Source organism: Heloderma suspectum, chromosome 1 (genome assembly GCF_057233095.1).
Source record: "Heloderma suspectum isolate Gila_16-S chromosome 1, 16-S_ref, whole genome shotgun sequence".
Taxonomy (NCBI): Eukaryota; Metazoa; Chordata; class Lepidosauria; order Squamata; family Helodermatidae; genus Heloderma; species Heloderma suspectum.
Genome location: NC_139458.1, coordinates 210,462,853 through 210,477,916, shown reverse-complemented (window position 1 = coordinate 210,477,916; position 15,064 = coordinate 210,462,853). Strand labels below are relative to the sequence as shown.

The 15,064-nt window shown below is 46.7% G+C and overlaps 1 protein-coding gene across 1 annotated transcript in view; it reads right to left on the bottom strand.

Moving 5' to 3' along the window:
- Positions 1-15,064, bottom strand: part of CNBD2 (cyclic nucleotide binding domain containing 2) — a 34,616-nt gene that overhangs the window by 16,561 nt on the left and 2,991 nt on the right. The window contains exons 4-5 of the mRNA XM_084818191.1: positions 12,209-12,372; positions 8,193-8,349 (exon numbers count right to left, since the gene is read on the bottom strand). Of these exons, the coding sequence (XP_084674317.1) occupies positions 8,193-8,349; positions 12,209-12,372 (321 nt within the window). The remainder of the gene's footprint in view (positions 1-8,192; positions 8,350-12,208; positions 12,373-15,064) is intronic.

Genomic DNA, 15,064 nt, shown 5'->3' with positions numbered 1-15,064 from the left:
ATTAAGCATTATTCATAAATGAAGCACTGTTCTTAGCTGTCATAGAGGCAGGATTTTGAAGTGCACTCTGAAGGAATAAGGAGGTGAAAATTTTTATTTTCTGCCATGACAAGCTTTACCTGATAATTTATGCAAACCAGTCCTCTGTTAAAAGGACAACAAGGAGAGCTCAGCAAGTTTTTTCCTCCCCTGTCCAACCTGGCAATGCTACACAAAGACTGAGGACCAAACTACACATTCTATTGGAGCTCTGCAATTGAAACTCCAAATGTAATTTTCTTCTTCAAAAAGCAGCCTGTGGGTGGGGTGAGTGATTTGGATTGGGGCTGAGATGTGAAGGGGAGGGTGTCCAACCCTTTCCCCCTGCACCACAGCCTCAATACAAATTGCGTTTCTGAAACTGCTGTTAGCCATGAAGAAGGAAAATATATGGCCACAAAAAAATCTTTATTATTCATAGTGCCATGTATTTAAGGTTGTGTGTGTCTGCGTGTGTTCGTGTATTTTATAATAGTTTTTTTACAGGTTTCTAATAAAACCAGGAAAATGGTTGTGCCCATATGACACAACACTCCATGGCTAATGGTAACCTCAGGGGGTGATTTCAGTTGCAGAATTGGTATGGCAGCAAAAGATTGGACCCCACCTTCCCATGTCTCAGCCCCAGCCCAAATCAAAGCCTGCAGCTGCTTTTTGAAGGAGGTTCCTTTGGAAGTTCCAAACATGGGAATTCTACTGCAGTGTATATTTTGGTTGTGTAGGATCTTTGGTCCTAAAACCAGGGGTGGGCAACTTGGGGCCCTCCACATGTTTTGGCCTACAACACCCATCATTCCTAGCCAGCACAGGTAATGGTGAGGAATCATGAGAATTGTAAGCCAAAACATTGGGAGGGCCACAAGCTGCCCACCCCCTCAAGCCAATCCTGAGAAAACATCAGTACATGTGGACATTCTGCACACCCTTCCCCCACAGCTATTTTGGCTGAGGGAGGATGAAGGTACAGGGGGAGGCATCAGTACACCAATGGATTCTCCTGGCCAGTCTTCTATGGGCCTCAGCATCATGAGTATGCAATCCACATTAGATAGCTTAAGAGAACCAGTCAGCAACCCCTTGGGTGGTCAGGTCAGCAACATCCCATTCGATGGGGCCTGTTGATGTCACTTGGTCAGCAACTCTTAAAAGACAAAAAAGGGCACAGTCCAGCATTGTGAATGCTCAGAACGTGTGTGCGCGTGTGTGTGCGTGCGTGTGTTGGAAATCAGGAAAAAAGCTGGAAATTAGGGAGAGAATTTTAAAACCTCTTCTGTATCTTTTTATTTTCCAGAATGATGAACAACTTTTAAAAGTAACAATTAAAATAATATTACAGTCAGGACTAACCACACAACTAGATCCAAGAGCCACAGGCAATAAGATAGTGATGATGGCTCTGCTATTGTATTTGTCTGAAAATAAATGCTTTATATCTTGTAACGAAATCTGTATTCTCTTTTCCTTCCTTTGTATTAAATCTCTCCCTTATTCGTTCCTTTCTCTTCTTCTATTAAATCTCTTCTTAAATCCCTACCCATTTTCTTCCTTTATAAGCCCAAGGCAGTTTGCATGGTTCCTCCTCATTTTATCTGCACAAAAACCCTGTGGGGCAGGTTAGGCTGAAAGTCAGTGACTGGCCCAAAGTCACCCAGTGAGCTTCATATAGAATCATAGAATCGTAGGGTTGGAAGGGGCCTACAAGGCCATCGAGTCCAAGCACCTGCTCAATGCAGGAATCCAAGTCAGAGCATCCCTGACAAATGGCTGTCCAGCCTCGTCTTGAAGGCCTCCAGTGTGGGAGAGCCCACCACCTCCCCAGGTAATTGGTTCCATTGTCGTATTGTTCTTACAGTTAGGACGTTTTCACTGACGTTCAGCCGGAATCTGGCTTCCTGTAACTTGAGCCCATGAGTCCATGTCCTGCACTCTAGGATGATCGAGAAGAGATCCTGGCCTTCCTCTCTGTGAAAACCTTTCAAGTACTTGAAGAGCACTATCATATCTCCCCTCAGTCTTCTCTTCTCAAGGCTAAACATGCCCAGTTCTTTCAGTCTCCCTTCATAGGGCTTTGTTTCCAGTCCCCTGATCATCTTTGTTGCCCTCCTCTGAACCTTCTCCAGTTTGTCTGCATCCTTCTTAAAGTGTGGTGCCCAGAACTGGACACAGTCCTCCAGATGAGGCCTAACCAGTGCTGAGTAGAGGGCAACTAGTACTTCCTGGGATTTGGAAGCTATGCTTCTATTAATGCAGCCCAAAAGAGCATTGGCCTTTTTTGCAGCCACATCACATTGTTGGCACATATTCAGCTTGTGATCGACAACAATTCCAAGATCCTTCTTGCTTGTAGTGTGGTTGAGCCACGTATCCCCCATCTTGTAACTGTGCATTTGGTTTCTTTTTCCTAGGTGCAGAACTTGGCATTTATCCCTATTAACTGTCATTCTGTTGTTTTCTGCCCAGCGCTCCAGTCTATCCAGAACACTTTGAATTTTGTTTCTGTCTTCCAAAGTATTAGCTATCCCACCCAATTTTGTGTCACCTGCAAATTTGATCAGCTTTCCCTGCACCTCCTCCTCCAAGTCATTAATCAAAATGTTGAAGAGCACTGGGCCCAGGACTGAGCCCTGCGGTACCCCACTCGTTACCTCTCCCCAGTTTGAGAAGGTCCCATTGATAAGCATTCTTTGAGTCCGATTCTGTAGCCAACTGTGCATCCACCGGATTGTTGTTTCATCTAGCCCACTTTGAGCTAGTTTGCTCATCAGGATATCATGGGGCACTTTGTCGAAAGCTTTGCTGAAGTTGAGGTATATGATGTCTACAGCATTCCCATGGTCTACAAGGGAGGTTACTTGATCAAAAAATGAGATCAGATTTGTCTGGCAGGACTTGTTTTTGACAAATCCATGTTGGCTTCGAGTAATCACAGCATTGTTGTCAAGGTGCTTCCAGATGGATTCCTTTATCATCTGCTCCAGAATTTTCCCAGGGATTGATGTCAGACTGAGTGGTTTGTAGTTCCCAGGTTCCTCCTTTTTACCCTTTTTGAAGATAGGGACAACGTTAGCCCTCCTCCAGTCATCTGGCACTTCCCCCGTCCTCCATGATTTCTCAAAGAGAATAGACAGCGGTTCTGAGAGTTCTTCTGCCAGTTCCTTTATTACTCTAGGATGCAGTTCATCTGGCCCTGGAGATTTCAACTCATTCAAAGTAATTAGGTGTTCCTTGACCATATGCCTATCGATCTCAAGCTGCAATCCTGCCCCTTCAGCCTGTACTTCCCCTTTGCCAGGGGGGTCATAGACCCTCTTTTGGGAGAAGATTGAGCCAAAGTAGGAATTGAGCACCTCTGCCTTTTCGTTGTCATCTGTTATCGTTTTGCCATCCTTATTTAATAGCTGAACCACCATTTCTTTTCTCTGCCTTTTACTATGCACGTAGCTGAAGAAAGCCTTTTTGTTGTTTTTAGCATCCCTTGCTAACCTCAGCTCATTCTCAGCTTTAGCCTTCCTGACGCCATCCCTGCAATTCTGTGCTATCTGCCTGTACTCTTCCTTTGTTACTTGGCCTTCTTTCCACTTCCTATATGTGTCCTTTTTTGTTTTCAGGTAATCCCTAAGCTTCTTGTGAAGCCACATTGGCTTCTTCTGTTGTCTTCCACCTTTTCTTCTTGTTGGAATTGTTTGTGATTGTGCCTTGAGAATTTCCTTTTTTAAAAGCTCCCACCCATCTTGGACTCCTTTTCTTGTTAGCGTCGCTTGCCATGGGACCTTACTGATCATTGTTCTGAGTTTATTAAAATCAGCTTTCCTAAAATCCAGGGTACGCGTTTGACTACACTCAGCTTTTGCTTCCCTTAGAACCAAGAACTCAAGTACAACATGGTCACTTTCCCCCAGAGTTCCTGTAACTGCTACTTTATCCACTAAGTCATCTCTGTTGGTTAGGATCAAGTCAAGGATAGCCGATCCTCTACTCTCTGTAGGAGGAAGTTATCCACCACACAAGTCAGGAATTTCCTGGAGGGGCCATGTTTTGCAGAATTTGTCTCCCAACAAATATCGGGGAAATTGAAGTCCCCCATTACTACTACATCATGCTTCCTTAAAACATTGGCTATTTGCTTTTCAAAAGTTTCATCCTTGTCTTCTCCTTGATTGAGTGGCCGGTAGTAGACTCCGGCCACCAGGTTCCTTTTATTCTTTGCTCCATTTATTTCAACCCAGATGCTCTCGATGGGGCTACCAAGCTCCTGCTCCTGTATTGCTGTGCAGATTTATGTATTTTTTACATACAGTGCAACCCCACCTCCCTTTCTGTTCCTCCTGTTCTTTTTGAACAAGTTATATCCTTCAATTGCTGTATTCCAGTCATGAGAGTCATCCCACCAAGTCTCAGTTATACCTATCAGGTCATAATTTCCCTCTTGTTCAAGTTCATTCTGTTTGTTTCCCATACTCTGGGCATTAGTATATAGACATCGAAGACCATGTGCTTCATAGTCTGGCTTTCTTCCTACATGTGTCTGAAGACTATTATTGGGTGCTATCAGAGCTGTTCTCTCCATTGCAGTGCATGCGCCTACGTCCATTGTTACCCCCAACATTACATCTCCCTTCCCCGTAGGATTCAGTTTAAAGCCCTCCTGATGAAGTTCTTCATGCTGTGGCCAAACACATTCTTCCCAGCCTTTGTGAGGTGCAACCCGTCCCTAGCCAACAGCCCATCTTCCAGGAAGTATAGCCTGTGGTCCCAGAATCCAAATCTCTCTCGTCAGCACCACCTTCGTAGCCAGTCATTCACCCGGAGTATTTTTCGTTCCCTTTCTATCCCTCTTCTAACTACTGGAAGGATGGATAAGAAAACTATCTGGGCCCCAAAGTTCTTGAGTTTCCTTCCCAAAGCTTCAAAGTCTGACGTGATCTCTTCGTAGCTCCACTTGGCGGTATCATTTGTTCCCACATGGATGAGAAGAAAGGGATACCTGTCAGTGGACTTTATGAGTGCAGGCAACCTTTCAGTCAAGTCTCTAATCTGTCCTCCCGGGAAACAACATACCTGGCGAGTCCACAGGTCTTCGCGACATACTTGGGTCTCGATCCCACGCAGCAAGGAGTCACCCACTACTACCACTCTTCTCTTCTTCTTGTAGGCCTGGGTTTCATTGCCTCTGTTTGACTGACCTTCAGCCTCTTGCTCACTCTCATGCAGGTTCCCCTGTGGTTCTTCCTCTGCAGGCTGTCCTCCAGTCTCATCCGCAAGTACCTGGAATCGGTTCCACAGCTCCACTGCTTCCACTGGTGCACAGTGGCATCTAGTTCTTCTTCTCCGAACTGTCACCCTTTTCCAAGGAGTATCCTCTGCTCCATTTATCTTCACCTCAGCATTTCCCACTGCCTCATCTTGCTGTTGCTCTTCAAGCTTCTGGTCTTCCCTTTGCTGCTGAAGTTCCCCCATTCTGTCCAAGAACTCTTCGTGTTCTCTTATTCCCCGGAGGGTCAACAGTCGCCGCTCCAGTCCACTTACTTTTTCTTCCAGCAGCGTGATCAACTTGCACTTGTTGCAGGTGTAGGCCATGTTGTTCTCAGGCAAGAAAACAAACATTGCACACACCTTGCAGGTCACCACCACTGGAGAGTCTTGTCCTTCCATAGCCTCTTTTCCCTTTTTGTGTCTAGCTTTGTGATTGTTCTAGACTAGCCTGTGCCTGCTCCTCTACTCAGTAGAGGTTAAAAGCAGAGTCCCACTGGTGTGAAAGTGTGTGTTACAAGACAAATAAATGGAAAAAAGTTAGTTTAAAAAAAGTTTTTAAAGTTATTTAAAAAAATAAAAAATAATTTTAAAAATGTTAGGGGCCTCCCCCTTGACCTCCCCTGCCGAACTCCCCTGGCCAACTCCTGTTTGCTCCCCGTCTGCTCGCTCTCTGGGAGCTTGCCTGCTTCTGTAGTCCCTGGACCAGCTGGCGCAGCTTGCTCAACTTGCTCTGCTCTGCTCAGTTGGGAGGCAGGAAACAGACTGAAGCTTCCCGCCCAGTCAGCTGCTGGGAGTACTCAGGCCACACCCCTCCAATTCAGTTGGAGCTCTCAGAAGCACCTGGTGAGCTCACAGCCAATCAGAAGAATAAAGGGCAGCCCCCTGGACTTCCTGCAGCCCACTTACCTCTTAGCCTCTGTCTCCTTTGTCTCTTCAACCACTGCAACTCCCCTGGCCAACTCCTGTTTGCTCCCCGTTTGCTCGCTCTGTTCGCTTGCTCTCTGGGAGCTTGCCGGCTTCTGTAGTCCCTGGACCAGCTGGAGCAGCTTGCTCTGCTCTGCTCAGCTGGGAGGCGGGAAACAAACTGAAGCTTCCCGCCCAGTCAGCTGCTGGGAGTACTCAGGCCACACCAATTCAGTTGGAGCTCTCAGAAGCACCTGGTGAGCTCACAGCCAATCAGAAGGATAAAGGGCAGCCCCCTGGGCTTCCTGCAGCCCACTTACCTCTTAGCCTCTGTCTCCTTTGTCTCTTCAACCACTGCAACTCCCCTGGCCAACTCCTGTTTGCTCCCCGTTTGCTCATTCTGTTCGCTTGCTCTCTGGGAGCTTGCCTGCTTCTGTAGTCCCTGGACCAGCTGGAGCAGCTTGCTCTGCTCTGCTCAGCTGGGAGGCGGGTATTTCATGGTGGTACTTTACCACTTCATGGTGGAGTGGTGACTAGAACCTGGATCTCCCAAGTCCCAGTCCAACACTCTCACCACTACACCACACTGGCTCCCATAGGCAATCCCATGGGACTGGGACTTACATTGGAGTAGACATGCCTAGGATTTTGCATCCCCCCCACCCCCTTGCTCACACAGTTGTCTCCCACACCCCAGCCTCTGCCTCCTCTGTTAGTTGTGGGCAGGCTGTGATTGATGGAGATAGAGGACAAGGAAGGCAAGCAGCTGCTGCTGGTTCCACTGCTGCCCAGCCCAAATACGCAGGGCGGTGTGTCAGGCACAGGCTGCAGGCATTGTTGGTGCTCCTGTCCAGGCCAGGCCTCAATAGGCATGCTTCCATCGCTATGGCAGGCCCCCTTCAGTGCTTGGCAGCTGGCTAGAGAAGGAGGGGGAGCTACTGGAGGTACCACACCACTGCTGCTACTCCACTGCTACCAAATTTTAACATCTCAAAAAGTTTGCCCACCACTTCTTTGCTTGTAAAAGAGAAAATGTGTTGTTGTTGTTGTAGTTGTTAAGTTGTAAGAAACAGACAAATCCCATACTTTAATGTTACATCTCTGTTTTGAATTTGGTACATAACATCAGTGGGATACATAATAATTCAAAGTTGTGTATAATCAGCCCTTATGGGTGGGCAACTGCAGGAAGTCCAGGAGACATTTCACCCCCACCCCCGGACAGCCCCCTTGTGGACCGCAGTCTGCAAGGCACCCCCAGATTTTAAAAAGCTATTTTTTTGCCATTTTGCCACTGAAATTTGGTGGCAAACTGCTCTGTAGCACCACAGAGCACTACATGGGTTGCATTTAGTTTGTTTTTAAGCAAAATGGAATCCTTTTAAAGTTCTGTAGCCACTGCAGACACCATTTTTTATTTTAAAAAATTCTTCAAAATTTGGGGGGCAGCAGAGGATGATGGGGGCCACACCTGGGCATGCATGTGTGTGTTGCCCACACCCTAAATTAGATGTTTCCAATTTTAGTTTGCACTTGACCCCTTGTGGGGGAGTCTGTTAGTGTAGCAAAGTACACTTCTGGCCCCTGGACTATATTCTTGAGGACAGAGCAGATCTGTGAATTCAGATGTAGGGCATCCTTCATCTGCAGTTTACATTCTCAGGCTGTCTTAATCACAAGTGCTACACAGATTTTGTCTATAACAGAGGTGCAGAACCTGTGGCCCTCCAGATATTGTTGGACTCCAGCTCTCATCAGCCCCAGCCACCCTCGCCAATGGTCAGGGATGATGGGAGCAGTAGTCCAACAACCTCGTGGGGTGGGCACAAATTCCCCACTCCTAATCTATAACTTCCATCAGAAGCAACAGTAATTTCTGAGTATGCAGAATAATTATTGCAAGTTCTGCTAATGAGAAGTGCACTCTGGTATTCAGTGTTGATGGAAGGATATATACTTTGTTATAATGGTGACGTGTGGTTGTACGTAACACTCACTCCAAAAGAAGCACCCCTCCGAAGCGTAGTTGGAGCTGCTTCTACAAAGGCACTGCTGCCATCCTCATCATCAGTGATAGCAACCGTACCAAAATTGATGAAGTAGAAACTGTCCCCCCATTGCCCCTTCCTGATGATCACTCTCCTGCGCCCAAACCTGGAAAAACAGACAATCAGATGACATCACAAGCTAGCAGAAATGAACCTGAACTGGATGACTCTTCAAGATTTGTTTAGAGAAGCAGCATAGACACATAGAGCACCTGATTTTGCGTGGGTTGGATACTAAAATAGCGGGAGTGTTCCCACACTTTGTCATGGAATGCCACTTCAGCTCTTTTTCAGCATGGGAGTTGGCACCCCATTTAACAAGTAGCTCCTGCAACATCCCTTGCTTATACAGTCAGGGCCAGAAATACTGGAACAAGGATAACTGTTTTGGCAGTTGGCCTCTGCACACCACCACATTGAAGTTGAAAGGAAACACACCGAGATGGGAGCAAAGTCAGGACTTTCAGCTGTAATTCAAGGGGTTGGACAAAAGTGGGGCACTAACCATTCAGGAAGTACAACCAGTGGCATACACACACACCCATCGTTGGTGGCTCATAAGTAATGGAACAAACCAACATCATTTCAAACTGAAGGATCGCCTTTAATACCTGGATGAAAATCCTTTGCAGTCAATAACTGCCTGAAGTCTGGAACCCATGGACATGACCAAATGCTGAGTTTCCTCCCTCAAGATGCTTTGCCAGGCCTTTACTGAAGCTGCCTTCACCTGCTGCTTGTTTGTGGGTCTTTCTGCCTTCAGTCTTGTCTTCCATAGTGAAAAGCATGCTCTGTTGAGTTGAGATCAGGTGACTGACTTGGCCACTAAAGAACATCCCATTTCTTTGCCTTGAGAAACTCTTGGGTAGCTTTTGCTGTATGTTTTGGGTCATTATCCATCTGCAATATGAAGCGGCGTCCTATCAGTTTGGCAGCATTTGGCTGAATCTGAGCAGAAAGTATAGTCCTATACACTTCAGAATTCATCCTGCTGCTTTTATCAGCAGTCAGGTCATCAATAAACACCAGTGACCCGGCTCCATTGGCAGCCATACATGCCCATGCCATAACACGGCCTCCACCATGTTTGACAGATGATGCGGTATGCTTTGGATCATGAGCTGTTCCTTTCCTTCCCCATACTTTTCTCTTCCCATCATTCTGGTACAAGTTCATCTTGGTTTCATCAGTCCAAAGAATCTTATTCCAGAACTGGGCAGGCTTTTTAGGTGTTTGCTGGCAAAGGCTAATCTGGCCTTTCGGTTCTTGACCATTACCAGTGGTTTGCACCTTGTTGTGAAGCCTCTGTATTTACATTCATGAAGCCGTCTCTTGACTGTAGATGTTGACAATGACATACCTACTTCCGCAAGAGCGTTCTTGACCTGGCTAGATGTTGTGAAAGGGTTCCTCTTCACCATGAGCAGAATTCTGCTGTCATCCACTTTAGTTGTTTTCCGTGGTCTTCCAGGCCTTTTGCTGTTGCTGAGCTTGCCAGTTAATTCCTTCTTTTTCAGGATGTTCCAAACAGTTGTGTTGGCCACTCCCAATGTTCTTGCTATCTCTCTGATGGGTTTATATTGTTTCCTCAGCCTAATGATGGCCTCCTTCACTCGCATGGACACCTCTTTGGACCTCATGCTGGGAGTTCCAGTGAACAGCTACCAAATGCAAATGTAACACTCAGAACCACCTCCAGGCCTTTTATCTGCTTGCTTGGTCACGGGGTACCCAGGAAACAGGCCACATCTGGCCATACAGCTGCTTGTCAGCCATTCGTTCCATTACTTATGAGCCACCAACGATGGGTGTGTGTGTATGCCACTGGCTGTACTTCCTGAATGGTTAGTGCCCCACTTTTGTCCAACCCCTTGAATTACAGCTGAAAGTCCTGACTTCACTCCCACCTGGGTGTGTTTCCTTTCAGCTTCAATGTGGTGGTGTACAGAGGCCAACTGCCAAAACAGTTATCCTTGTTCCAATATTTCTGGCCCTGACTGTATCGAAATGAGCCCCCTTGCAGTAGAATCCTGGTCATTATCTGCTCCTCGTCCTTTATTAGGTGGCTAGAGGAAAATAATAGGATCCTGTGACCATTTTACTGAGACACAACTCAGACAGCTCAAAAGGGCAGGAAATATGGGTCAACCTACATGTTGCATTAAGCAAGCACTTTTAACATGTGTGTTTACAACTACTCCATCTTTTTCCTTTTCTTACAAAAAGAAGCCATGCGAGGTTCCAATCTGTTGCAATAGCCTCACTGGCTACCAGTCTGTTTCCAGGCACAATTCAAAGTGCTGGTTAATATGACCTATAAAGCCCTATGCAGCTTGCGAGTGGCTACCTGAAAGACCGCCTTCTCCCATACGAGCCTGCCCAGATTTTAAGATCTTCAGAGGAGGCCCTTCTCTCAGTACCATCGCCTTCAGAGGTGCGTTTGGTGACAATATGAGAGATGGCCTCCTCAGTGGCTGCTCCCAGGCTGCGGAATTCCCTGCTAAGGAAGACGAAGTTGGTTCTCTCACAGCTGTCCTTCTGCCAGCAGGCAAGTATGTTTTTATTCAAGCAGGCCTTTGGAGAATAAGTGGATCTGTTGGCTTGGGTGCTGCTTTTATACTGTTATTGTTGTGTTTTTAATTGTGTTTTAATGTTTTGTTCTATGATTGTTTTAATTACATTTTTATTTAAATGTTGCCTTTTATTGTTGTTAGCTGCCTTCAAGTTCTATTTCCTGGTAGAAAGGCAGGATATAAATGAATTAATGAAAATTAGTTGGAAAGAGGGCGATGTGGTTTTCACACCTTGTTCCTCTGCATTTCATTATGTGTCAGCATGGAGTCATAGGGTCAATCCACACTAACTGATTGGGGATCTTCCACCTTAAGTGGCAGGCCTCAGCCAAATACAGCCAAAAGCCACAGGATCCAGAGCCAGCTGGGGGTCCAGTTCTGGCACAGGTAAACAAGGATCCAAAGGATTAGAGGCAGATGGCATGACTGGAGACAGGCGGTGGTCAGGATCTAGACCAGGCAGGCAAAGCAAGAGTAGTCTGTTCAGCAGCTTCTCTCAGGAATGAATTGCTCAGACTAATAAACTAAGTTTGGAGCAACAGTTATGTAGGGCCTTGTAACACAGGTCACCTGGTCTTGCTGGGTTAAAGGGCAGCAGTACTATCTCTGGCCAACACATGGGTGGGGCTGCAGCAAAGTAGATGTCAGACCAAGAACCCCTTCCACCTGAGAGCTGCCCTGGTGGTGCAGGGAGTGTGGCACCTAGGTCCTGCGGCCAGGGTCCCCAGTTCAAGGCAAGTTTCTAAAGTTCCTTGAAGAATTCCAGTAAGTTAAAAGAGACTTGAATGGGGCATTATGGGGGAATTTAATATGGTGAGCAGCTTTTCAGACCTACACTGCTGCCTCCAGGTAAGCCTGCAGCCAAGGTAACTGGTGGACTGAAGGGTCAACCAGGCACTGGGGTTGGTGCTACTGGACTCTGCTTGGGTGGCTGCTTGGACCCTGGCAGATGCCCAAGGGTGCCAGGTACAGATGCCATCCCCCTGTGTTAGTTCTCTATCTAGTATCATTAGGCAGAGTGAGGCAGCCTGATCTTTGGGTGTCACAGAAGGGAAGCCAATGAGTAGTTACTTAGACTGCAATATTATGCTCACTTACCTAGGAGTAAGTCTTACTGAACTGAATAGGACTTACTTCTGAGTGGTCATGCATGAGAAAGCTTGGAATCTACAGCCCAACCTTCCTCAACCTGGTGCCCTCCAGCTGTGTTGGGACTACAACTCCCAGCATGGCCCATCCAGCCATGCTGGCTGGGGCATACTGGAAGCTGTAGTCTAACATAGCTGGGGGGCACCAGGTTGGGGAAGGCTGCTGTAGCTCATTGAAACTACAGAAATATTTTGTATAGCTGCAAATATTTTGTATAGCCGCTCTCCCCGCCCTCCAAATTACCGTTCGAAGCGGACCACTTTGGCCAGAAGGTTTTGCAGAATTGGGCTATATTGTCGGAAACTTTCCAGAAGCTGCAAGCGGTTTCGTAAGTGTCTTACTTCAAGATCAGTCCTCCACGCCGGTGGCTTCTTTGTTATTTGGATTGCTCTAAAAGGAAAATGATCCTGGAGAAGATTCCAAACATCTTCTAAGTTAAACGATCACATGGGAGGTGACATTCCCATGCTCCCAACACAGTGGGTATGATTCTTTCTCTCTTGGTTTAGAAAAGAGGCAGACCCAAATCTCCTCTCTTGTATTCCTGTGTGCGCTGAAATTTTGCACATGCCTCCGTGTGACTGTCTCACAACTGGAGCCACAATTCCTTGACATGAACCATGGCTGCAATTTCTGCCATGGCAGAGGTTTATTGAAAAGTACCATCGCAACAATGGAAATTATGACCATTTTGTGCACAGTGTCCATGTGGATGTCCCAATTCATACCACCGTTTCCCTTACAAAATTACAAAGCTCCTCCATGAGATGGAGATGATCACAGGGAAGCCTGAATAACATGTGACCAGATCTCTTGAGCACAACCATGCTAAACTAAGCACAACATCACTTTCTGATATAACTAAAAACATTATAATAATCAAACAATCCACCAAATCTTTTAGAGAGCAATCCTATGGCCCCTAGACATTGCCTGAGCTACAACCTGGGTGGTGGAGAATCTCAGCTTGGATTTCTGATCCCTCCCAGCTGCAGTGACCTCAGGAGAGGATGGGAAGGGAGGAAAGGGGGCACGCTGGTAGGCAGGAGGGGAGACGTGTGGATCCACGAGCCTCTCTGTATCCATCCTTACCCCCAGGAAGGAAAGCAAGCTAGATAGGCCTAAAGGCAGAAAGGAGGAACAGGATGCAAAAATGGCCGCAGCTGTTCTTCCCACCCTGCCTGGCTGTTGCTGGCAGGACTGAGAACAGACAGAAGGCTCTGATATCATAGCCCCCCATCTATCAAGCATCCGTTATGTAGGATTGTGTTCTTAACTAAGTAGTTGTTGATTAAAGTTGTAGATTGTCAATTCAAGGTTCATCAGATGTGTCCTCTGTTTAAGGCTTGTCAGTACTGACAGCACACAATCATCACATCTCTTGATTCATTTTAAGCAGTGTGTTTAAAACTGTATTCTAAAAACCTATAGTATTCCTGATCCACAGATCCTCAAGTAGAGCAGTGGGCTGTATGCAAGGACATCCTCAGCCAAACAAAGGGTACTGCCGCGTCTGACGTTTGTGATCACCTGATGCAAAGGAGGGATTGCCAAAAATCAGTCCTCGCATCCAACCTGGTCATGAAGGTAACAGCACTGAGTCTGACCACCTGTTTGGTGGCATTTGCACAGTTCAGGAACATCAAGGGCACATTCCTCCCCAGGCTGCTGGAGGCAGGGTTTTCCTCCACCAGCAACACCCTTTTGCACAAGTTGGATTGCTGAGTTGGGACCATTTGTCAACCTCTGTTCTTTTAGTCAAGAGAAACTGGTATCTTCATTTCATGTCTTCATAATTTCACCTTTGTGGACAATTTCAAAATCATTTAATTCATTAGAAATTATTTTTAATAATCCATGGTAATATTGGAGGCGGGGGGACTATCATGGAAAGGTTCATGCAATGGCAAGTTAACATGAGTGAGGGGAGAAGGAAGCCCTGCTGGGTCTACCACTATTAAAAAGTAAAGTTTTAAAGATCGCCATGGTACGCTCCTGCTTGAGAGCTATAGTGCTCAGTCTTTACAATTCGTTTTTAAGAAATATTCACAAAATGGCATGGGGATATGTGCGTGGTGTGTGTATTTTATGTCTCTTATGACCAGGGATGTGATAAGTCACTTTTCCCATTATACAAAGGGTGGGGAAGGTGTGGGCCTCCAGATGTTGTTGGACTGCAACTCCCATCAGCCCTAACCAGCAAAGCCAATAGGGAGGGATGATGGGAGTTGCAGTCCAAAAACATCCAGAGGGCCACATGTTCCCCATCCCTGCATTATATCTTTAATTCTCACCTCATCTAAGTTGAAGTCTAAGGATGCAATCCCATTCATGTTTAGAAAGAAAAAAGTCCTACATGCTGGCTGGGTGTCAGGAGCGCCCTAGCGGACTCTTTCAGTACACGCCAATAGCCAACTCAAGACACAGACGAAAGGATTCTTTTCAAGGCTTTAATCTTTTTACAACTTAATGACTCTTTCAGATGCTAATCACCAGCGACTGAGCAAGGAACAGCAGAGTGGCCTATGCTCCGAGTAGGCAGTTGATCCCCGTTTGAAGGAGAGTCACTTGAAGACCCTGAACTTATGGGCTAGGGAGAGATCCTCCCTCTTTCCCTTGGGTCCATGGGACGCGGCCATTGCTTGCGCGCCAAACAGGCGCTACGCCTCCTTTTCGCGCCCTCCATCGCTCATCGCTCCCTACATCTGCGTCGAGCGTCTAGCAAGCCCCGTTCCTGCACTTTCTCACTGCTAGGATCACTATCTATCTCAGGAATGCCGGCAGGAGGAATCTCTGCCAGCTGCTGTGCCTGTGAGGGATGAGCTGGCTCCTCTCCCATGGATTGTTGATCCTCCTCAGAACCAGAACTGCTCTGGGGTTCTATTGGCTCAGTTTCCACCCTGACACTGGGGGATGCTGGGAGTTGTAGGACTTTTTTCTGCCTAAATATGAATAGAATTGCATCCAAAGTACATTTGCTCAAATTCATCCCATTACCCTAACCCTCTCCCACTCTTTCAGCTACTGGACTCTCACTGACTATCGACACTTAGGTGCTCGGTAAGTAACGTGGACATCTGGCCACCTTTCTTGATGCCT